Source organism: Agelaius phoeniceus, chromosome 1 (assembly GCF_051311805.1).
Source record: "Agelaius phoeniceus isolate bAgePho1 chromosome 1, bAgePho1.hap1, whole genome shotgun sequence".
Lineage (NCBI taxonomy): Eukaryota > Metazoa > Chordata > Aves > Passeriformes > Icteridae > Agelaius > Agelaius phoeniceus.
In genome coordinates, this window is record NC_135265.1 from 64,785,925 (window position 1) to 64,811,458 (window position 25,534).

A 25,534-nucleotide genomic window follows, 5' to 3' on the forward strand; every position below is an offset into this window, starting at 1 on the left:
ACTTAATTAAGGCAGTGTTTATTCAGCGACTTTGAACCGTTCAGTGTTTCAGTTCTTTTTAAACTTTGCCTGCAAATATTCACTGCTTCTCTGTATAGATATATTATTATTTCATGTAAGTCATTTTAATATATGAAATCCTACACTAACTTATAATGCAAGTTGCTGTACTTTCAAATTTAATTTTAATGAGGGTTTTTTTTTTAATCTAATTTGACTTTTAAAATAAAGATTTTCTATTACAGCAATATAGTCTTATTTTTATCAACCCTGATTTATTCTGCCAGTTATTCAGGTCTGGTGGTTGGTCATGAGTCCAGCTGCCAGGGAGAAGACAGTGAGAACTGGGGCTGAGATGCGCCTAGTGGGCAAGGGACAGGCAGCCTCTGCCAGCTCTTCAGCAGCTGAGAATGTCATGGACTTTGACAGGAGCCAAGGCTTGCTGGCATTGTGGTTTAGAGGTTGAAAGGCACAGCCATAGAAAAGCAGTAGAGGAACTATTTGTCCCTTTGATTTGATGTGGCTCTTGAGGGCTTGCTGATTCCTTGACTGTTGCTGAGTGCTCTCAAGTAGCCACTCCTTGGAGTGGTTCAGCTTTCCAGACTATGCAGAAGAGTGTTTTCTCACTCAGCTGCTTTTCTCTCTTTATATACATACACAACTGCAGTACTCAGCTTTTAGGAAATATGAATGCCTGCTGCTTCCTGTAGTGTGGCTGATTGGTTTTGGAGAGTCAAACCCACATGGGTTGATGCTCCTTAAGTGCACCAAGCAGACCTGTATGTCCTGTCCACTGCACCGACGCCAACTCATTAATGGTGATAGGAGTGCCTGAGTATCACTTGGCAAAGCTGTGAGGTCCTCATCCTGTCCTGGGGCCTCCAGACCTTTTATAGCTCCCAATTGATGCACAGCAGTAAAGAATGTGGCTTATTGCAGTTAGAGATAACAGGAATGGCGTTTGAAGGAAAAGGTATCTGCAGGCAAGCTGAATGCATTTGATATAAAAATGATTGAGTGGCAATAAACTTTATAACAGTCTGCTTCAGCATGTACTTTCTCTCCAGTGCTTGAAAGGAGGCTTTGGGTTGTGCCTTTCATCACTTCAGAGTGGATTTTGCAATTATGCTGGCCCTGAAAACCTGTAGAACATGACACCCATTCCCAGTATTTATCAGTATCTCTCATTTGTAGTTTTATGCCTCTGTTTTAGGGCACTTGTTTTAGTTGGTTCCAGCGGATGATAGCTAACATCAGTTATGGGCAATATTACTGTGGCCTGGAATGGTGCTGCTTATGATGAATAATGGTTGGCAAACAGATACTTTTTTCCTTAAGGAACACAAATCATTCTTGTCTCCCAAGTGAGCTGATGGTTTGGCAAGGTGAAGGGATGAATAAAAATTGCCTTCCAAGTGCATGCAAGTTGACAGCCTGAAAGGTGATTTTCTTGACTCATATACTTGAGGTTCCTGGGTTTTACATATGGCAAGTCTCCAGAACAAATATTACTTTTGGAAAACCTAATCAAATTCTGCCATAAGAGTTAAGTTACTGAGTGTCAGGCCTCAAATGATACGCTTGATTTAGGCTTCTCTGGAGTTCAAAAATTGTAAATTTTATCAGCAGTGGTTTCATGGAAAAATGCAAAGCAAAAGTTGAAACTTTTATAAGAATAAACTTAGGCACTAGAGCTTTTAGAGGGGTTGAGTTCAGCATATAAATATAATCTGTTCAGTGTTTTTTCAAAGTTTGCCTTCATTTCCTTGGGAATGCTTTGAAGGGGATGCTGTCACCCCATGTCATATTGTGTTTTTACACTACAAACCCTTTTGTAGTATCATGTGCTGATACTGAAATTTGTTTTATTTGGTGGGTCACAGTTTGAGATCCCTTTAATGAAAAAGAAATATCAAAAGGAATTCAACAAAAGGGGAGAGTAAATGTAAATTGGATCATTTTACTTCTCCCCAATAGTCTTATGCTGGCTAGAAGAGACAATTTAATCCAAAAATTGGTGTGTAGTTTCAACTCGTGATTTGTCTATTAGGAAAAAAAATTGAGCTACCAGTTCACTGACTCTTCCGCAGAAGAAAACCAGAACATGTTTTTACTTTGTAGGTGCAGCTTTTAAAACAGTATATGCAAAATCTGCAGCATGTGGCCACCACATAGCCCAAGTCAAGAGAAATCTGGTGTAGTTCAGAATTAATATGAGCAAACTTTGTTTGGGAAAAGAAGAGAGAGATATGATGCAGGCTTTGGATTAGGAATTAAAAATGGGCACTCAGAGTGATTAGGTTGGAATTGGGGGAGGTTCAGAGCCCGTTGGCAGTCAGTGTGTCCAGGCAAGCAGTGAATAAATGGCCTTGTGGGGAAGGAACATTTGGCTTCAGCTGTGTGGCCAAGCTTCCAGGACGTAGAGACAGCAGCTCACTGGGGGAGGTGTCTTTGCTCTTGTTCTGGTTATGCTTCGTTGTCTCTTTTGAGGTGAGCTTGGTTATATAATGAGTAAATGCACTGGTGTGCTGGATGGTGATTTTCCTGAAAACTGGGTTCTGAAATGGTGTGGCACTGATACAGTGGTGGTGGAAATTCTTGAACTGCAGTTCTTAGTAAGTGTTTTCAGTGCAGTACTCTGGCCTGGCTCATCTTGGAAGGGGCAGAACAGCCCCCCCTTCCCCCCCACCTTCCCCACCACATTTTCTTCTCTAAGGTGCAATTATAGTGAGACTGCAATGGTTAAGGGAGGGAAGTCCTATCAGCATTTCTCTAAGGAAATACAGCTGTGAAACAAAGCTTTGTTATGCCATATCTGAAACTATTTGGGTAGAGAGATGAGAAAGCATTCTCCTCGATAAAATTGCAGCTCCTCTGGTAATAAGCTCTTATAACAATAGTGAGCTAATAAAATTGTTTCCTCCCTCTCATCCCAGAGCCTGCTGAAGAGTATGCTACTATTTTAATTCTTCTTTAAGTATGAGTGGTTTCACTGCCTATCTGCTGTTGTTTGTGAGTCATATTATATTGTAGTTACTTGGTGGCATAGAATACACAAAATTTGTTAAATGGTATGCTTACAAAAGTCCAATGCTGTTTTCCATTTGTGTGACTCTGCTTGCTGTATTATTGCTCTAGGAGAGAAAAGGCACAAAAGGGTGGGCAGCTGTGGCCTGTGTACCTTTGCTGCCCTGTCTACTTTTTCTGGCAGTCTGGAGTTATCTGTAGATGAGTGACACTTGGCCAGAAGAATCAAAGTCAGGAAATGGGCATTTGATGTTCACTTCTTTGGGATTTCGGATTTTTTTCAAAGGATCATAAATTGCAGTAGTTGGAAGCACTGGAACAAAGAGCAAGATGATGTCAAATTGAACCAAATGGTAGCTTAATTTTATATCAATCCACAGATAAATGTAAAATACTCTCGTCTATGCTAGTCATAGGAATTCTGTAAAACAAGGATAAACTTGACTAAGCTGTGTCCCTTTTTTGAATGTGACAGGATTATAAACACTATTGCAAATGCTCCTATCACAGTTATTTTAGATTGGGGTGTTAGAGTTAACCAAATCAGAAACAGGCAGTCTGGCAAATTTTTATTGGAGTGGCTCGATGCAAAATCAGTGTTATCAGTCTATCTCTTTGCAAGACAGTTGCTTTGAGCATCAGCTCTCTATTGTAAGTGTCACATGTGAATTTTATAAAATCAATGCAGGTTTTGAATATTGTGTACTCTTTTGTCATGTTTGCAGGACTTCTCACTAATGGCCAATCTAAAGGATTAGGACCAGGATCAGAACAGCTGGAGAATGAGAAGGACGATGCATCGCAAGTGTCCTCAACAAGCAACGATGTTAGTTCTTCAGATTTTGAAGAAGGGCCCTCAAGGAAAAGGTCAGTAATGAATTATGATTAAAGTAGAGCCTTTCTTCTTTGTCCCTTTTGTCTTAGACTGTTTTTTATGTTATCAGAAGGGTATGGTTGCACCTACTGCCTGCTGTACCATAAATGGACTTTCCAGCATGGATTCTTTCTATGAACAGCAAAGATATAGCAAACTTTGCTATATCTTTGGTAGCAAAGATGGTGGAGATGGTTCTTGTTGCTGTTTTGGAAAGCATGGAAAAGCAGTTGTTATTTTACAGTGGATGCATGCTAGTTTAAATGCCTTAAGACTTTCTCCTCTCCTGGCTTTTGCCTCTCAGGCCATGTCAATATGTATGTGTGTGCAAATTCAAGGAAAGCATCAGTAAAGTAGTTACTGTTACTGTTGTTATTTTTAGTTTTCAGTGAATTAAACCATGTAAAGTTAAAAAGATAGAAAAGGACAAAACATGCTTCTGAGAAGAGGAACTGCTTAGTAATGCGGTGCAGTGGCTATTGGTTGCAAAGAACTTCTTTGAGATACTGCTGCAGCAAGCTGCCTTCTCTTTCCTAGAAGTCACTGAATGTGCAAAATGTGGGTTAAAATCATAGACCTTAAGCCAATCAATTACACAAAATATGCTGAGAATGCAGGCAGCTGGGAGTTGTCCTCTCTGTGAAGTAGGAATGAAAACAGGCTGTCTAGAAAATGCCACTTAAAAGAGAGAATCAGAAATGCTTCCTCAACCTTTTTTCCTCTGCACTTCTCACATCCTAGTTCCAAACCGGAAAGAATTATGTAGTAATAATAATAATAACACCAACAGTATCTTTCAAACAAAAGAAGTATCCCTGTTTTCTGTATGACCTTATAATTCCACTGAGAAGTCTGATGGGGTGAGGAGGAGGACACTCTCCTGTTCCTGTTCCAGTGTTTTCCATCCCTGGTTCCCACAATCTTTTCTGGAATAAACTGAGACTCTAACTAATTATGCTCACTTAGCTCATCGGGTGTATCAGAATATTAATTTATATTATTTTATATTTTTTATATTTATATATACATATAAAATTTATGTTATCTTCCATACTGGTAGAAATTTTGCAAGGCTTATTGCACCTTGCTGCTGGTCAGGGCAGAGATGTTTGTGTTCTGATTTTGGGCTTTGTGAGATACAACAGAGGATTGAAAATTATTTCTGCTGAGCTGTTTATGTGACATCTGCTGTTGGTGTGATCCTGGGAGACCGTGGTCATTATTTCATGGCCAGCCTGTTGCTTGCCCATTGTCTTAAAGAATTTCTGCTTCCATGTACACTTAGTTTGGCCCCTCATTCCTGAGCTGTGCTGGCATAATGGCTTGCAGGGTCACACCATCAACAGCTTCAAGAAGCTGGTTGGGATTAAAAATCATAGCAAGAAGAGGAATTGAGTATTTTTGACAAGTTTCTGCATTTTAACCTGTATGAGACTTTAATCTCTTGTTTAGAGTATGGTTGTAGGAGCAGCTGCTGGTGCAACAGGGAGACATCCTCTTTTGCGGCTGGCAAGGGGCAGGAGTGCTTGTCCCTTACGCTGTACCTGCTCCTGGTGCCCTGCACAGTCCAGCTTCAGAAATAAGTAGGATTTCTACATTACCAGTCTCCTGAAACTGCACTTGAGTACTTTGGGTGAAATGTTTTTCAAAGAGTATCGAGTAGGTTTGGACTGAGTGAATTCAGACCCTTGAGAGGCAGCTAGGTGGTTCAGGCATAAAAATAGGGAACTTAGTGCCTTTGGTACTTTTCAGATTAAAACGAACAAAAAAACCCAGGCCCAACACAGACCCAAGATGAAAACTTTTCTGGCTTTCATGGAAGGCAAGGCATCATTTCACTACTTCTTCAAGCATCATGAATTGTTGAAATAATATTACAGCTGTTACTTCTGTTGCTGTGAAGGAGTTTGTTCTTGTTTTGTTTCTATTTACACCCAACACAGACTTATACCTATTTTTTCTTCCTCTCTGAAGTTCCTCTTTGCAGGCAGACCTTTTCTGGGCTCCTTCTCTTAAGCTGTAGGTGGAGCATGCTGAGTGTTTTATGTTACCTTCTTATTTCCTTTTAGGCTTGTTGTTTTGTTTAGCTGAATATGCTTGAATGTTTCTTCAATCCAGGTTATTTTGCAATCCTAGAAGGAGTTGTGTCAGGATAATTGGGTAAACAAAAAACATGCAGGAAAGTGGTGAGGGGGCAAATGGGACTGAAATGGAATCTGTGGGTTGACTGCCTCAGCTTACCAAGTTTTGACAAGTTATGTCCTCTTTGTCTTCCTCCAGGGTTTCTCAAAATCAAACTTTTCAGTTGTCCCTTCAGCTGTGTGTATAACTAGTGACACTCTTGTGATAAAATACATGTTTAAAAACTGTAGCTTTAGCAATGTACTCTGAACTAACCATTATATGTAAGTTATTACTTATTTCTTTATACTTGCAGGGTTTTGTTGGGTTGGTTTGTGGTTTTTTGGTGGTTGGTTGTTTTTTTTTTTTGGTGGTTTTTTGTGGGTTTTTTGTTTGTTTGTTTTCGTTTGTTTGGGGTTTTTTGGGGGGGGTAGTTGTTTTTTGGTTTTTTTTGGTGAGGGGTTTTTTTTTTGGTGCATGGCAGGAATGGTTTTTCAGAAGCTTGAACGCATCTTGACTTATTCCTTCTAGAGGAATAAGCCACCTGTATTTCACACTCATGATAGAAACAGTGCTAAGGAAATAAGCATAGTAAATACAGGAATCTGTTGAAAGGGCTCCAGTTTCTTTAGTAGTTTAAGACTCTGGTTTGACCTTTCAGTTCTTCAGTGAAATGGCAAGCTGGTAATGTGGAGGCAATCTTTTCCCAGTTTCTTCTTCCTGCCTCTTCTGATCTGCTGTGCCTAGGAGTCTTCTGGCTCCTGCCCATCAGTTCAGGGACTAACCTGGCAGCATTTCCTCTCCCTGAGTAGAGCAGGTCACCTTACAGAAAGGGAATAGGGATTCATGCATGTGTGCAGCATGCGTGTGGTTTTAGATTGCGTTTATAGTTGATCCAAAGTCCTCCAGTTTCAGAGGCAATTTGCTCAAGAGCCTGGATGAACAGGAAGTGTAAATTCTTGTAGCAAACTGAGTGAAGGGTGAATTTCCTAGCAGTGAGCATTGCCTTGTGGTCTCACTGTGCCAATCATCCCTATTGTAGATTTTCCTTGGGTCAAAAACTACTTAGTAGATGCTCCCAATGAGTTCCTGGACTTAGCTGTAGGTGAGTAGGTGCTGGCATCTGTGGGGGAGGTAAATCCCTACCAGCCTGGCTGTGGACCAGTGAAAACATCACTGACAGGTATTCCTTTTTTCACATATATATGCCAAACAGAATGACACAACAGCAGAACCCCCAGCCAAGCACACCTTAAGGTTTGTCAATCTATTTATTTTCCAGTTTCAGCCCCTTTTCTAGTAACATAGCTTGATTAAAGAGCCATAAAGAGTGCTGTGGTGGAAGAAGGGAGATGGCTGTTATGATGAAAGTGTGCAGATTTAATATAATACTGCAGATTTTGTTTGGAAACTCACTTTGTTTGATGGAGCAGGGTTTTTGAATGCAGGGGCCTGACACTGTTAGGCTTCAAGTGGTTCCAGCTAGTCAGCATGTAGTCACTAATTGATACCTTTGCTTTCTGGGGACTGGAGGAATCTTCTTACTCAAACAGGTTTGCATCTGATGCAAAAATTTCCATCTCCATTTCTTTTCTTACATGTATAATTTTCTACTGTAACAGTATTTGTGGTGCTGCAGATTTCAGCTGGTGGTGGTGATAAAGAGGAAAAGGAGTACATGTACAGCTTTGCCCCTTCACAGCCTCCAGATAAGTCCAAAAACTGTAAGCCCTTCTTATAGAGTAAATGGAGTCTGGGGAGGATTGGTAGTGGCAAGCTCAGTACTTCAAAATACTTTGTTTGTTTGAGTTTACACGCAAAAGTATGGAAAACATTTGCTTTGATCTGAGCTGCATGTATTACTAGTGGCCAGGTCTGAGGGGAAGCAGCAGGGTAATCCTAAGTGGTAAATATTACTTTCAGCCAGTAAAGGTGAAAAGTGCCAGCATTTTATTCTGACATCTGGCAAAAGCCAAGCATTTACATGTTGCACTGAATCTGTTGTGCAATGGGTTGCTGTTTAGTTGCCACGTAAATGAGAGAAGTTGCTGGTTTGTTCAGTGCTTTGGGGAGAGATGAACAAAACTGTTGGTGTATGGGCTTGATAAACTACCAGATCAGGTGGTCTTCACTATGTAAAGATCACACATTTTTCAAAACCTATGAACAAAAGGTTATTGCTGAAGGAGAAGTTTAGCTTCCACCTAGCTGCATGTTTTTGTTGTGAATCTCCAGTTTCTAGCTATGATTCTCAGTTGAGAAAATCAGTAACTGGCCAAAGGTGTTTGGTCTCTGTGCTGGATGCTGGTACATTTTTATGGGCAACTCTAAAGACTACAGCCACTGGCAATTAATAAGTCTGCAGACACAGCTGTAGGTTTTCTAGCAATGAGTTGCCCATCTTACCCAGTGTAGTGGTTTTGGTTTATTAATTTGAGATTTTGAGGAAAGGACATGCAGAGCAGACTTGATGTGACAGTATGTTGATCTTTGGTGGTAATAGGCTATTGCTTGCTTCCTGTTACTAATCAGGTGGCTACTCATTTACGTGGCCCTCTTCCCAGAAACTCACACAGGGAATTGCCAAATGCACAAATGCATTTATCTTTTATTGTGAAGTTGTGTTAATACAGCGCTGTGCAGAGCGGGAAGAGGTTGACTGATTTTGGTAACTGTTAAAGTTCAAAGTAGGGATTTTTAAAAATTTAATGTCAGAATATTCTCTTTATTAAGGGGGAAAAGATATTGGCTTAATTTAGGAAAAAAATAGGGTTAGGGAAATTTCCTCAACAGTGGACAGACATTGCCCACTGGGCCAAGGGTGTGCAGAGCTCCTGGGAGAAGATACTTTGTCCAGTTCTTTTGCTGGGAAGGCTGTTGGCTGCAGGAAAAGGGAACAACCCACTGGGGAGCAGTAGCATTTTAAGCTGTCACAGCTAGATTGGCCAGAAATTGCTTATTAGGAACCTTCTGAGGCCTTTAATTAATACAGCAGCTTTCTGCTAACGGTCTCAAGCATGTGACAGTCAGAAGTGTGATTGTGCGCTGCAGCAAGGCCAGCCCATGGGATGTGCTCCTGCTCTTTGCCTTGTGCTGCCTCCCTGCTGCCTCCTCCTTTTTCCTTTTTTTTTGAATTTTATTTTTAGATGCCGGTATAACTCCCTGAACTGGCTCATTGTGGAGCTACAGGAGGGTTGAGGTTTGTCAGATGAAAAGGTGGTGGGACTATGTGTCCAAGGAGGGGGAGACAAGCATGCTGATCTCCCTTGGCTGGTGGCTGCACAGCTGCTAGGCTGGTAGAGCTGTTTTGCACCCTCAGCATAAAAAAAAAGCCAGTCAAGGGTAGGCAAGCTTTTGCATATTAGGCAAGCTGCTAATTTAAGTGGTTTCTTTTAGTGATACATCCTTTTCAACTTGATTTGCAAAGGACTTTCTTGCAGTAGAGCTGTCAAAAGGGTGAGGGGACTTAGGGATGGGGGGGCTTCCCTCTTTTTTTCTTTTCTTTTTCTTTTTGTCAAATTGTTTTTATAGTTAATAATGAACAGTCTCTTTAGCACTAGACTTAGCACCTTTCATGCAAGATGTAAAACAAGGTCAATCCTTTTCCCACATTTGTAAGTTTGTGAGGGATTTCTGCTTGGTATTGTAGGTGATGGAGAGAGCAGTGTATTATGACTCGGGTGTGAAAGCAGGAGACTGCTCGTAATATCAAAGTGTTTTTCCAGGACCTTTTTAGTGAATAGTCTTTTCACTAATTGGAACACTATATAATGTATTTGTGTTCAGCTGTTGCCTGCTACAACACAATGTAAGCCCACTTACCAACCAGGTGCTTCTGTTATTTTTTTCTAATTTCAGTAGGCAGTGCAAATCTGCACTAGTTGTTTGTGTATGAAGAACTGCATTAATCCACAATAAAACCAAAATGGCAATGAGATTTATGTGTAATAATTTTTTAACACCCCCCTGTCTCCCTTCTGGGAATGCTGATATGATTGGAATATATTTTCAGTGCTGCACATTTATATTTAAATAACAAGCCTTATAAACAAAGCAATAATAGTCCATTGGAGTGGATTTGCAGAGGAATAGTAAAGAGACAGATTACCTGCTTTATAATGCAAGTCAAGAAGATCATTGTATATATTTTGAAAAGGAAGAAATGGATGATTAATGTTCTTTCAGTATTTTCATAAGGAACAAACAGTAGTTGTGACATGAATTCTTCTATCCAACATGCAAAGATATAACAAGGTACAATAATCTGGGAACACTTGAATTTTGGGGGTAGACAGCTATGTAAACAACTTGTTTGAATAGTGATTTAATAATTATGAAGATATGATTTATAGCAACCTGAGACATGTTATGCCATGTCCAATTCCAACTCGCTTGTTGTCACCTGCCACCTTCTTTTCAGAAGTCAGAGTTGCTGGGAAAGGTCTTCATGACCTTGAGTTTGGAGTCATTCACTGAGGCATCAAGGAAGCTTCCAAACCAGATGAGAGAGGTGGAGTGTTTCTGTTGTTCTGTCTATGGCAAACACTCCTTCACCTGCCTGATAATCCATCCCATAACTGTGATTCGCATAATTCATCTCCACCCCTGTGTATGACAGGCCAGATGTTGATTGCTTTAATACCAGGGAGAGGTTGCTCTAAAATTACATAGGAAATAGTTGAAAAAGACACTTTTCAAAGGAAATTTGTTTGCCAATGTAAAAGAATTTTTTAAAATGCAAATACACCATTGTTGGTATAAAACTGTAGCCTGATGTTTGGGCTAACATAACTCTTTGCTACATCTGTTGTGGCCCCATGTTCTGTAAAGATAATGATACTAAAAAGGAGAGCATCATTCCAATATTTGAAAGTGAGTATGCTGAGTTTTAAGAATATTGGTGGTGGGTTGTTTTGGTTTGGTTTTTGGGTTTGTTGGTTTGGTTGGCTTTTTTAATAAGCATGTGAAGATTATATTCATACTGTATGCTGGTTTGGCATACACTGAACTATAGAAAATCCTGTTCACTATTCCAGAGCAGGAATATATGTGGCTGATACGGACAATATATATGTGATAAGAATATATTCTCAACATGTTCCTTGCAAATGACAGCATAAATGTGGGCTACTGCTGATTGACCAAAACTGTCAGCAGTGTGGGTATTAATGTTTCTTACGGGTCAGATCAAGATTCCAGGTAAGGGTGTGGGCCTTGAGACTCTCAGATGGATGACAGAGGCCTGGAGCTGTATGAATACTGCTCAGAAATATGTCAGTCCATGTCATCAGCATCTCAGATTGGGATTGCAGGAGTTTTCTAAATCTGGACTGAATTTGAGAAGTATAAATCTCCATATGGTAAATATCTCCTTTAGAATCTTCTCAGGTCTCTTGTATTGGATAGAAAAATCACAGGAATTTTACACATATCCCCTAGCTTATGCTGGTATGGTGCTTTTCCTTTCTCTTCTTCCATTGTTGCATCCAGTAGCACAGAATTTCCTGAGGGAAACTAATTGTTTTTTTCTTCTTAGCCTGAACATTTGTATATTTAGGTTTTTTAGCAGTATGTTTATTGTTAAGTAATTTGTACAGTAATGGTCATGTCAGGATTATGTTTTGATTTTATGCTTTTTTTCTTTGCTCTTCTCTCTTGGTATTTGTTCTTGGCTCTGATTAAATAAACTAAAGCTTAAGGGACCTTTGACCATGTGGAAAATTATTTGGAAGTTTCTTATTTTTTTCCAGTTATATTACAGTCTATTTTCTCTGGTAGCATACTTCTTTCAGCTTTCAGACAAGTTCTCCCCTGAGTTTCATAGTTGTAGTTACTATGGAGATATCTGTCCATTCTTCTTTTTCTCCTCCCTTGCCCTACTCCTTTGCTAGGAGCTCCTGCAGCTGTTATTTATCTTTTCAATAAAGTAAGTAGATTTTGTACAGACTTTGTTTCTAATATCCCTTCTGTTGCAACATGTAATTTGCCTGTAATGCTTTCATTTTCATGAAATCCTATAGGTATTTGTTTATATGGATGAAAAATTTGGTATATGAGTAGGAAGTGAGGAGGTCCCTAGTTAAAAGGGTCACTTCTGGAGCTATTATCTGATTTGATCTTTCTGCACAGTTGAGGAGCTGTTCATTGAAGTCATAATTCTGTAAAATGAATTAAATGGTTACATTTGTGTGTATGTATGCTCAGTGTCAAGGACAGCTTTTAGAATTCATTTATTTTAAATGGCAGCTTTTGGAATTTAATATAAACATATTCTGGTGCAAGGAGAAATTGCTCGGGTGAAGAAATGAAAACTTGAGACAACACATCGTTAGCCTTTTAAGTCAGAGAGACTTTTCTTTGCACCTCATCATAATTTGATAGCTCTTTATATACAGCTTTATATATTCCAGCTTAACAGAGCAACACGGATGTTTGGGTAGTCAACTATTCTGCAACAGATATTTTCCTTTGCATTTGTGCTATTGTATTTCTAAACCCCCTCTTTTGTGGAGGCATTGTCTCACTTGATGTCTGTGGTTTGATATCACTGCTTTGCTGAATGACTTAGATTTGAAATGGGCTCTCCAACCAAGAAGTTCTACCATAACTGCCTGTCTGAGCAGACATCCCACCTGGAAAGCCAGTGTAGCCGCACTGTTCTTTTGATGGATGTGTTTCTTGTGGCAACTGCATCTTCAGAGTCTTTTCCCCTCTTTCTTTGGAGACATCTTGCCCTAGGTGATGATTATGATGTTACTGTTTTCCTTTGGTCTGCTGAGTGCTATGCCCTGTCACCTGTGGCTCTGCACAATCAGGAGCCTACTGAAAAGACCCTCTGTTTTACAACTGCATATATAACCTACCTTGGGTTCTTGGTCAGATAATGCAAATCTCTTTGCCTCCCACTGAGAGTGTTGGGTTGAAATTGCAGCCTGAAAGCCCACAGGTGATACATAAAAAGGAAGCATGTCCTTCCCTTGACCCTGTTTGTGCTGGGTCTGGCATGGTTTATCACTTGGCCAAAGCAAAGGTAGGTGGTTTTCTGCAGGGTCAGTGGAACTGGTATTGGACAGATTCCATGGGCACCACAGGGACCACAGCAGAGGTGGCTTTGGGAAAAAAGATGGACAGGAGCAGCATCAGTCCCTCTGGGGGGTGACTGGGTACCCTGATCAGTTCAGCCCTCCAAGATAAGAGTAGTCTCAGTTTTATTCTAAGCAAGCAAGCAATGTCATTTCCTTTGGCCTTTCCTATTCCTTGTGAGGCAAGAGACTCTGAAACCCTTTACTTTTTGTCTGCTGTGCTCTTCTATTATGCTTTAGATTATTCCTGGCCTGCTCACAATTTGTTCTGCAAGTTGTCAAGCAAAATGTGCATTTTAAAATAAATTACTCTAAAATTTTAATCAACTCTTTTTTTAGAAGGGAGTCTCATGTTTTTCTTTTGCATGCGTCTAGTTTGCTGTTAAAGTAAGCAGCTGGGACTTTCTTGATTACTTCTATTTTTAGTGACATCTTCTTTACACCTGCACATTGAAAATCATGAGGTTTTCTAACAGAGATTGAGAAATCTGAAATCAACCTGGCCCTCTAATTGCAGTGTCTTGGTGTGGATGGAGTTCTTATGTTTGTCTTACACTAGAAAAATTGACCACTATTGATTTTCCTTGAAAGTTAGTTCATCCCACCTGGTTAATTTGTAACAGAACAAGAAGACAAACTAGGTGTGGCACAGTTTCTGAAACTCTCACTTTTATATCCCTAGGCCTGTTAAATCCTCTCATTACCTGAAAATTAAAGTATTAAGTAATATCTAGGCAAATGTTACGATGCAATCTAGGTTTGATTTTTACACAATTTATTTCATTTCTGTTACATAGAAATCCTCCTGTTAAATTCACTTTTGATACATGTGCTATATGCCATTTCAGATTAAGAGTATTTAATTGCGTCCAGTTTCCAGGTGGACTACAAAATAAACTTTAAAGGTGAATCAGATGAGAAATGGAAAAAGAGGGGAAATAGCATTTGAGTAAAGGTCACACTCTCCTTATCAGATGAATCAATTGAAGTAATTCAGAAAAAAAAAACCTCACATGAAAAAAAGTTTGGTTTTTCCTTGAATAAATTCAAACATTTGTTCTTCTTTGGGCAGTACAACCCACAGTATCTCTACGTAGCCCAGGTACCAGGTAGCCTGTGTTCAAGTTCTTGTGTGGCCTTGCACAGTACTTAATGGCTCTATGTCTCTTCCATCTTAGAGTATATTTGCCAGAGTTTTGAGCAGTTAAAGATTGGAGTAATAGTTGTTTTCAAGGGCAAAGTATAAGTAAATTATATTATTTATATCTGTTTTGAATATGGGTCTATTTTGGGCTTTATTTATTGCTCTTCCTTTTTCTGATCTTAATTTAACATAGATATTCATAAATGAACAAAAAATAAATTCTCTTCCCAAAGGAGGATTTTGAGAGTGCTTTATCAGCACAACTGCATTCAAATCCATTTTTAAATAACAAGAGTTAATTCCTGCATCCACTGAAAGTGCTTATTTATTATTGATTTCAGTGAATTGGACATTTTCCTAAGATGTCTGCAGGCTGAAGAAAGCTATAAATTAAGTGCCTGTGGTTTTGACTTCACTTGGAGCAGCCCTTCAGAGAATCTTGTTTATTTTCCTTTTCAATTATCATACTCTGTGTAAGCCTGCTGCAGTTTTACACCACAGGACGAGCCATCAGGAGGCGGTGCCGTGCACCCTCTGCCGTGTATTTCCCAGGCTCTTACCTGGCTTGGGTCATCTTGCTGCCTCTGCTCAAGGTGGTCTGTGTGAAGTCTGAGAAATTGTTCATTGAGTGGATGGCTGCCAGCCTGGGTTTCACACTTGTTGGGTGCTTGAGTATTTCAGTGGCAGAGGAAGGCATCCTCTCTCTTCACCCACAGGATTGCTCTTTTGAAGCCTTTTGCACAGAGTCTGCGTTGGAGGTCCTGCATTGCATCGTTTGCCCCGAAGCTGTTGCTGTGCAGGGTTACTAATTCAGTGGGACTACAAAGAGAATATTCCATTCATAGTAAAAAATAGAATAACCTCTCCTTTACACTTTCTTCCAGTGTTATGGGGTAATTCACTGAAATTATCTCAATATTTCATAACAAAACTACCTCATTGTATCCTAAGCCATCCTGTGTTCCTCTTATTTCAAGTCATAGAAACGTCTCAATATGGAGCTTTACTACCAATTATGGTCATTATTTTCAGCTTCTTAATTGCATCTTCTTGAGCACTGGTTCCCAACCCCTTACTTTGAAACTGCTTAGTTTCAGGAAACTTAAAGGCTTTTGCTGTTTCGTGTGTGGGGGGGGGTGTGTGTGTGATTACATGGTGTTACCTGGTGTCTGCAGTTCAAGGCTTCAGATTGATTTGCTCCTCTATCAGTTTTTTATGTGCCATTCAAAGCCCTCTTGCCAGCCTGAGGATGCAGCTGTATGCTAATTTCCCAGTTTGAACAAAACACTCATAGGTCACTACCAAAGTACTTGGTCTTCTTGATACAGGAGGGAGGAAGTTTCTGGGATGGGATGGGTGAGAAAGGCAGGGTCTGGATCTGTTGCTGTTTCTTGTTTCTTCTCAGCTCTGGGAGATGAAGTTTCTTTTCCTGAGACGGAGCTCTTATGTCAGAAATGCAGCTCTGTCACATCATTATTCCTAATTTTTAACATGAAAAAGGCAAGTTGAAAGGGAATTTGTTACAACTTCTTGTTACTCTGTCTTCAAAAAGGAAGTGTGAATGTAATCTTCACATACCATATCTTCATATAACGATTTTTAAAGGCCCTTTAGTCTGAAGTAGTGTTTGACATGAGGACAGGCAACAGTATTTCAGTATCTGGGCAGATTTCCAGACCCTGATACTATGTGCTTGTTCTGACCTATCCTTTCCTCTGGGTGTTCTTTTTCCCCAAGACTTCTCACTGCTCAAGGAACATGTCTTCTACAACTTGACATTCCCAGCTTAAAAAGCAGACTGACAAAAATTTCTTTAAGTTGAAGCTTAAGGACACACACACATTCAGGAATATTTTTTCCCATTTCAAATAGAATATCCTGTTGAGTTGGACACCTTTCTTGGGGAGGAGAGGGGAGGGCAAAATTACGGAGAGCATATTCTAGCAAGATGCTTCAAGGAAGTAGATCAAGAAGGCAGGTACTGAAGCTGTAGGGCAGTGTTATTCATGATTCCAAATACAATATAGGAAAAAGAAAGTCTTCTCCTGCCTTCCTGGACACCCCAGCCCCTCCCACCCGAGTTACTAATTAGGGTTGCAGAATCCCTCTTTGCTTTTCTCACTCAGGTTCATTTTTTTAACATAGTGTGAAAAATGTTTTGCTCTTCTGAGGTAGCCTTTTCTGACAGTTTGTTGGTTTTTGTATGAAAAGCACAGAACCCTTAAGTACTTAAAAGAGAAATGCATTTTCTGTTTGTGTTCCTCTCTGTACTTTACTGATCGTTAGTCAGTCCAGGATGCATGGATTAGTGGGTGACTTTTCTGCTTTGTTTTCTTCCTCGTTCTTTATTCTGCTGTTTCTCTGGACCATCCCAACCTTTTCTACTGAAGTGTTTTTCTGCTAGGTTTTATTCAACGTGGTTTCCCAATATGAGCCTTAATGAAAACAAATGTTTATGGCATTTTCTGAGCATTAGGTGAGCTGCTATCTTTAATTACGAAAGGCTTGGAGATGGAGGAGGAAACCCACTTATTGGCAACAAAGGGCCCTAGGACTGTTTGTGCTTGGCTCATTCATCTCCCTCTGCTTCGCAGACAAGTGCGACTTTCTGAGCATTTGAATACAGTTTATTCTATCAATTAGAAAAGAACAAAACAAAACCTGTCTCTTACATTGCTTAAATACCTATTAAGCCCATGAACGGAATACTAATTTCAGTGGTTCTGTATAATGAGCTCTAAATTTCTGAGTCATGTCAGCCATGGAACCTCTTAACAAAGACATGGAAAACCCCAGAAAAAAAGCCCCTAATGTCAGTCTCAGTTCCTTAATTATTTTGATGAGTATTAAAATGAAAAGCTCCAAAGCATTGTGTCACAGTGGTTATTTTTCAGATTGAATATAACAGGGAGGATTTATGAAGATTTTCCGCTCTGTTACTGGGGTGGATGGAACACAGAGCAAAAAGGGCTGAGCACTGGCAATACTCAGTGCCAGCAGCACACCTCATCAGCTGACAAGCCCTTGAAAGTTCTTAAGTGGGATGAGATATGAGATTAGATGGAGTTTTGTGTTTCTTTTCTATTGCCCTCCCCTGGTATGAATGCCAGCACATATAAATCATGGTGCTTAACTGGTGCAGGAGGAGGGTGTTGCAGTGCAGAGCAATGCTCTACCAGCTCCAAAGGATTGCAGAGGTGATGTCTGAGCTGCATGTGTGAGGGTCTTTTACCTCTGGATGGGTGTTGCCTTGAGTTCCTGTGGATTTTAGTTAGGCAATGCAGTGATGCTGGGCACTACCTGCATTTCAAAACATAGATGTTACTTGAATGTCATTTATTCTTCCTTTTAATACACCTACAGGCGACTTGGTTCAGCTGCACAGTCCCCATAGAGGAGGCTGCTGAGTGCACAGTGACAGCTTGTATGCTCCCTGTGCATCACAGAAAGTGCTCTGCTCATTCCTCTGGAAAATGTTGTTATATAATGCAGCACGGTGCTTTGCCATGTCTGCTTGGGGGATCACCCCTCTGTTAGGAGGGTTGCATTGTCAAGTTGGGTGTTTTAAGGATAGAATTCAGCATTACTTAATGATTTGTGAAATGTAACTTAATGCATTTATCACTGCTTTAAATTTTCTGGCCTTGCACAATGAACATCCCACAGTGGGAGCTTCATTTTCTCCTTAGACTGTATTATTTGTATTATTGGCAAATGTGCTCATTTATACTAGGGAGAGAAAAATAAAGGCAGGGAACCTTGAGAAATGCCAGCTAATAAAAAATAAGACAGTTGTGTTTTCTAATAAACAATGAACATAGTAAAACTGGTGATGCTACAGGCATCTTGTGTTATTGATGAAAACAAACTGCTTACTGACATCTGCAGCAACCAGTCATTGAGTGGTGGCATCCCAGAGCCCCTCAGTGCCATGTGTTAGGAGAATTGCTGGAATTCACAGTGTGAGACTTTCAGGTTTTGAAGGGGTTTGATTTAATTGGTTTTCCCCCTCAGGCTTTTTTTTCTTGCTGATTTATATTTCTTATACAACTAGAAATATAAATAAGATAAATATAATAAATAATATAAATAAGAATAAGGGACTTGCTGCCCTTTTCTTGGAAATGTTGTGAAAAGCCATAGGTATTTCTTTTGGACAGCTGATTATTTAGCCTTCTGAAGCCCCCATTTTTAACAGTTACAATGCATCAGTACTGCTCTGGAATAGCATTTCATATGCTGTAGACTCTTCACTGCTTCTCCTGAAGCATCTCACCACCTGACACAGAAACAACACATTTCTGCAGGTTGTGAACATCTTCTGCTTCATGTGCTTCATGAGCAAATTCACTTAAGTACCGCGGCTTCTGCATCAAATTGCTCTTAGCACGAGGAAACTTGGGTTCAGCATATGTAGCTGCTGTAACCCTGCTGTATTATGAGGCTGATTAATTAAGTTTTCCTATTTATAGGAAAGCTTTGCTACTTGTACAGTATTTGTAGATTGATAGGTTCCCGTGTCCGTCATTTGTTCTCCTCCCCCCGCCCCTGGTTGTTTCTGAGATTCTGTAAATTAAGGTGCCATTGTTTTTATTCATATTTCTTGTCTAGAAGCATGTAAGTCAATGGAGGGGAGAGTACCACCTTGTTCTGTAGTAGAATTCAAATGATGCATTTAAATAATGATAAGCTGTAACTTTTGATGTACCTCACTTTTCATGGCATCTGTCTAGATTGGGGAGGTTGATGTTCTGGGTCAGCTGGAGCTGTTCCAAAGACAGATCCTTGTGCATGATTTTCCTCCATTGAGTGGAATGCAGCACATAAAAAACTTGCCAAGAAATACTTTTAGAGAATTCTCTCTTATCTGCTGAGAGAGGGATGTAGAGGAAGAGCTACCTTGACTTTTTGCTTGTTCCCTATGACCCAGGGAACATCATGGCCACTGTGGTGGGCAATGACACCACAGATCATCTCTGCTGCATTTGGCTTGTAGAAGATGATAAAGCTCACTATCCTTTTTTTCCTTCTTCCCCTGCCCCCTTTCTGGTTTTCCCCCTAAAACCTCCTTTCTTCAGGGAAATGATTTTGTTGCAGTGCGATTTCCTCTTTCACCTATCCCATCCCCCTCAGGCGTGCCAACCTTTCCCATCCCCCTTTTGCCCTCCTGCCTAAGAGCTGTCCATCAATCTTAACATTCCAGCAGGGCATCTTGTGGTTGGCAGATGCTCCTCAGGTCTGGGCTCATTGGCCTGTCCAAGTGTCTGTATCCCTGAGCCTTCCCCTCCTCACACCTGGTTGGCCCTCACCTGTCCCTTCCCTCCCCCTGTCCCCGGGGCTTAAAAAGACAGAGACCACACGGCTGGGTTGTTTGTGTGGGAGCTGTTACCACATTCGGGGGCCCACCATGCTGCAATAAAACTCTGGATTAAAGACTCTATGACAGAACCCACTTCTTTTCTCTTCACTGCTGCTTGAACCTTTTCCACCAGAGGTAAACTGAGTTCCCACTATGCCTGGATTTGTTCTGAGTGCCCAGCTGCAGCATCCAGCTGGCCAAAGGTATCTCTGGAGTGAAAACACCTCAGCTGCAGCCTTTGGTCCAGCAGCGAGGCCAGAAGAAGCCAGGCACCCCCACACCCGGAAACATCGGGGACTAATATTTAATATATGATTGTATGTAATAATTGTCTGCTGAATCATTCTAAAGGAGCTGCTCAGTAAAACTGAGTAGTCATTAATTTAACACTCCAGTTCTGAGCGAATGTGTGAGCTACAACGGCTACTTTGCTTTGCATCTGCACTTCGAGGGTGTTGACATTCCACTGGTTTCTTTTGGCTTTAGGAAACCTTCCTTAAACCTGAAATGGTCTGAAACTCTGAATTTTCTCAGAACCATATTTTGTGGGTATTATGGTGTTTGGATCACCAATTGTGGTAGCATGGGTTCCTAAATCTGGACCAGAGTTTAGTTGTGATTTTTGATTGCTTTTAAAGCTTTTCTTTGCCCTTGGGGAAGGGGAAAGGTATGTAAAATGCAGTTAATTATGACAGTTTATTATCTCATTAAATTATGAAATACCTTCTACTAAGCTTATTATAGTAATCTAAAAATCAGCTATTCATATTTCTGATGTTTGTCTCCAATCATGGCTTTTCACTGCAGATAACATGCATATGTATATGTGCATGTGTGTGTGCATGTATATGCATGTATAAAACATTGAATAAGTAAAACTTACCTATATAGTTTAATTTTATGTAGCTTAAAGCATTGTTAACCACATCAGTCATGTCAGACTGTCTAAGGTCACTCAAGGGCTATGAAGAGGGGTACTTTTAGTGACCCAGTTATTTCTAGTGCAGCTTCTGATCTTGCAGATTTATGTAACAATGATGCATGGAAGTGCTGGAACACATTTGAAGCTGCCTGGCCATAAGGAGTCCCTTGTGGGTAGGGAGAGAGCCCAGGTGAATGCACAAAAATGTAGATTAGCATGTTTGGCAAAATTCTTACTTAGATTTTGAACCCTGTATTATATCAGGGATGTCTCTGTTTGGTATGGTTTTAATACTGCCCATAGAAAATGTGAAGTTGGAGTCATTACCTCTTCCAAAGTATAGAATTGGAATATTTGGAGATGGAATTGCAGCTTAAATTTCTTCTAAAGGCAAAATCTCCCTCTGTCTGTAGTGGGAAACCACCACAGAAAATAGCAGGTTGTGGGGTAGGTTGGCTGGAATCTGGTATAGCTTTAAAAGGGATTTTGGATTTCCTGATCCAGAATCATTCAAGTCTTAGTGGTGGTGCTTTGCTGAGATTTTTTGATGGCTTGTGTTAAAATAAATTAAGATGTAGCTTTTAAATTAATGAAGTTAAACTGGCACAAGAGGCTGTATGGACAGGCTGTCTTTTTGATTTATCTGTCAACAAGGCACTGGTTTAACCTACTCTTAACCCATAACAATCCACATGGATTTGAACTGATTTAACAAAAATTAAGTTGGGGCAGTCTTGTGTTGCCAGCAAGGCCTCAGGAGAAGCATCTCTAGTTCTGCCTTTTGGCATTGTCTTCCCTTGGTAATGGTGTGATAAAAGATGCATTTATTTTATTTGTTGACTTTGTTGACTTAATTCTCACCTTCAAGCTAGTAAGATTTCCTCAGTGCTAAGGGCAGTCACTCACACAACCCGTTGTGGTTGCATTTGTTTGTTATTTTGAACAGTATCCCAAGCTACTGAGCCCATATTTAATATAATTTTAAACCAAGAAAATACTCAGGGGGTTTATGAAATCCTCCACATATTTGCTTACCTGTGGCTCAGTGGTTGGCTGGGTATAAAAAGAATTGCACGTTTTGTCAGATTTCTGCAGTTTTCTAATCAGACATATTGTGGCTGCATTGCCATTCTCTCCTTAGTCATCTGGTCCTCACAGGATTTCCATTTTATTTTTGGTCGACTTCCACTTTCCCTGAACATACCGACAGAATGTTTTACTTTCTCAATTGTTCCTGGCCTTGCTGCCTTGATTTCTCTTGCTGCCCAAGCATTCTTTCCAATTTCACTTCTTTTGTTCTTGGGGTGGAGTTTTGCATGGCACTCTCACCAATTTGCATGGCATTCTCACCAATTCCCTTGCAGGTGCCCAGCCTTTGACAACTACCTGAACTGGTGTTGGGTTTATCAAATGTTCACTGGTGGTCCCAGCTGAAGTAATTGCCAATTTCTTGCCACTCCTGTTGGGAGCACTCTTGCCTCGACCTTTTGTATGGCCATGTGGCAATTTGACCTCAAGCCCTCATTTGATTCAAGCAGGAGTGGGTGTGCACATACTGTTTTTCATAGGACTTTTTTCCTTCTGCCTGCACTCTTTTAGTCAGTGTCTTAATTTCAGCCTGGAAAAGGGATAGAAAAGTTATTTGCCTGAGGACTGTCAGCCAGATGAGTGACCAAATATTGGCTCAAGGCAGTTTAGGAGAAGAGAAGGTGCCAGGAAGCATCCCAGGATTTTGGGGGTTTTCAGATAGATTTACTGTGCTTAGTTGTTGCTCTGGTGATTTATCACAGTCAGTGACCACACCTCAGGGGCACTTCCAGAGGAGCACAGTGCCAGCCATGGACTTTGCCCATGGGGCACCTATAAAGTGCTCACTGCACTTTTATGCTGTGTCACTTTCAGTGTAGACAGCATCTGCTATGCCACCCTCTCCTTTCTATTTTAAATGTTTGTAAGCTGAGGCTTTGCTTGTGATCATACAGGGAAAAGTAGTGGGTGATCTGCTCATGGGGACAGAAGGGATGGAAATCAGACCTTTTCATTATTAAAAAAAAAAAAAAACAAAACCAAAAACTCTTAAAAAACCCCCAAGTTTATCAAGTAAAAAAGCCCACCCAAATTTGTCTTCCTTGCTTGTCTTGGTGGAAACTAGGCTCCTTGTTGCAGAAAGGTTGACAGTGAAAGGGACCACACTGGCATTGCTGCCAGGCACATTTTCTGTTAAAATTTTACAGTTCAGTAGCTAATGTGTTTCTTAGTCAGCTTAGGGTGATCTTAATGTGAGCTGCTAGTGGAAAAGGGAGCCCTGTTCTTCCCTCTAGTGTGTTCGTGCCACCTCTTTTGTGCCAGCACCAGCACTTCTGTGCTTATGGACCCCAACCTGAAAAAGGAAAAAGCCCAACCTATAAATTAATTTTCAGCTTGACAGACTTCCTCAGCCAGCTGATTCTAGGGTCTCAGGAGCTCAAGGGCTGGCATAAGCAGGAGCGTGTGGCTGGAGGTGAAGGGAAGAACATATACCACTCCTTTTTTCTGAAGCAGCCTCTCAGACCAGTTTTAACCAAACTGAACCCACTCATTCAGGGGGGTAGGATGCAGGTGAGGCTGTGCAGCAGTTGCTGCTCCAGAAGGGTGTGGTCCCACTCCCTTTTGTCCTCCCCCAGGCTGGGACTGTGCCCTCCCATTACTTCCTGGTCAGAGTGCACAATGGGATGCAGAACCAGGAGGAACACGACTTTCTCCTGCCACTATGTGCAAGCTCCTAGTTTATCTGAGTTGTATCATGAAATATCAGGTGTCCTGCTGCTCACCTACCACTGTGAATCCTAAAAGTAAAATTAAGGAGGATGTTAGGGAAAAAGCACTGATAAATCTCACTCTTCTGTGAACAAAGCCTTCTCAGAGGGACTGTATTTTTTCACTTCCTGGACAGATGTGTGGTGTGTACGCACAATTAGTGTGTGTCTGTGAGGGTTTTTTACTATGATTACCTGGTACTGAAATGAGCTCGATATGCACCATATCTTTTTACTGGAGTCTCCAGGGGCAGGGGAATGTGACACATGTGACAAGAAGCAAGAGAGTATTGAATACTTACTACTTCAGGTAAAGAAAGAAAGTCTGCAGGGAAGGTAATAGATTGTGGTGGCACAGGAATTGTTACCATGGTTCCATTCATATCATTAGTTCCCAACTACTTCTTCTGGCATTCAGGAGGAAGAGAAAGACAGCATGCTCTGGCAGTCCAGCCAGCCCCCTCTCGTGGGATTTAGCATCTATGTAAAGAAGAGGTTTGAGGTGAATGGCCCCTTTCCTTTTCAGGCTAGTTTGACTGGTAGCAGGATGTGGCATGGCTTGAAAGAAGGCATGAACAGAGTTACTGGGACAATTGACTGTGTCTGCCTGATTGACTTGCAAGAATGGGCTGTTTGACTCCTGGGGAGAAAGCCTGGAGAGGGTCGTGGTTTGCTTCCAAGAAAAACTCAATACAAAAAATTACAATGATGAAGGAAAAGAGACCAAAAAATAAAGACAGCATCTGCTAAAGTTTGTATTTTATCTTCAGAGTTATATAAGAATAGCATAGATTTAACATAATGGAATTCAGTATTATATAAGAATAGCATAGGATTAACATAATGGAATATACTGATTTTTATTTTATTTTCTTCCCCTATAGCTCTCTTGCATGATTCTGTTTAGTAATCCTTTTTGGCAAGACAGTGAATGTGACTGATGGGTGTTCTATGCAAAAGTGATCGCTTTGGTGCTTTTCAGAATAAAGTCTGTGCAGTAGATATAGGATGTCTTGTACCTCTTTTTGTTTTTTTTTTTCTTCTCCTTACTGTGTGTCTAAGCGTTGTAGTTTTTACAAGAGAAATGTTGAGTTTCTAGTAATAGCCAGATGGTAGAGGAGCCTTCTAAAGGCTTTCCCTGTGGGAAGTGCAGATACATGGTTTCAGGTGTGGTTAAATTGCAAGCTGCAACCTCTGCAAGAGGTTAAAAATGCCCACAACCTACTGACTTTTATCACTTCCTGCCAGTAGATGGAAAATTTTATTTGAATGTTAGGGATTAATGCAGGGCTTAATTGAACAGGAAATTTCTCAGCCATTCGGATGATGGGTAGAATGATCCATACACTGTTATTTCTGACATTTCTGCCAGAAGTAATCTGTGGCTTTCTGGCTAGTGCAAGTTGCTTTTAGGGCGAAGGTGAACGATTGCTGGAGTTGAGGTACGTGTGTTTTTCTGAGATTGGAAAACAAGAATGAAATGGTCTGTAAAACACTTTTTTTTTTAAAGCACAATTGCAGAGAAAAGGCTGCTCAAAGTGAAAAAAGAATTTTCCTTCAGTCATATGGCTTTGATCTTGCATCCTCTTGAGTTTTAGCAGCTGGTCAAATTACTAGGGAGGGAGCTGCTGCTATGTTTGGTATTATTTGGTTTATCATAGGGAACAAAGAGCAGCTCTGAATTGATCAGAGACCAGGGGTTTGGGTAGTGCTCAGGCATCTCATGAGCAAGGAAGTGGGAAGCTCTGTCATCTGAACCGTGCTGGTTTTGTTTAATGCCTCCTGCTTGGGAACTGGGAAGTGAACAGGTTTTGCAGATGTCCCTCAGATGTCTGAGGACACTGAAAATAATACTAGAATAATATTGAAGCTGCACAGTGTGTTGTGCTAGAAGTAATTTTGACCTCTCTGTAATTAAATAGGGGGCAGTGCTCAAGTTTGCTCAAAATGAACAGGTTTTAACATTCTACAGGCTGTCTTCCATAGGGTGGGAAATCTTTTTGTAGGGGTCAAAAACACTTTTTAAAAGAATCCAATCCATTTGATTTTTTACCAAACCTGCATTGGTAATAAACAATAACAAATTTAACAAAGTTGCCCACAATTCCATGCAGACAGCAGCAGGGTGTTGCAGAGAAGTGAAGTGGACCATTTTGTGCCCCTAGGCTTTCCCATACTGGCTTTCCCTCAATATCAGAAGACTTCTGAGG

The 25,534-nt window shown here is 40.6% G+C and overlaps 1 protein-coding gene across 2 annotated transcripts in view; it reads left to right on the forward strand.

Moving 5' to 3' along the window:
* JARID2 (jumonji and AT-rich interaction domain containing 2) overlaps positions 1-25,534 on the forward strand; it is a 211,250-nt gene that overhangs the window by 116,689 nt on the left and 69,027 nt on the right. For both annotated transcript variants that reach the window (XM_077180422.1, XM_054645196.2), the window contains exon 3: positions 3,753-3,894. In XM_077180422.1, the coding sequence (XP_077036537.1) occupies positions 3,753-3,894 (142 nt within the window). The remainder of the gene's footprint in view (positions 1-3,752; positions 3,895-25,534) is intronic.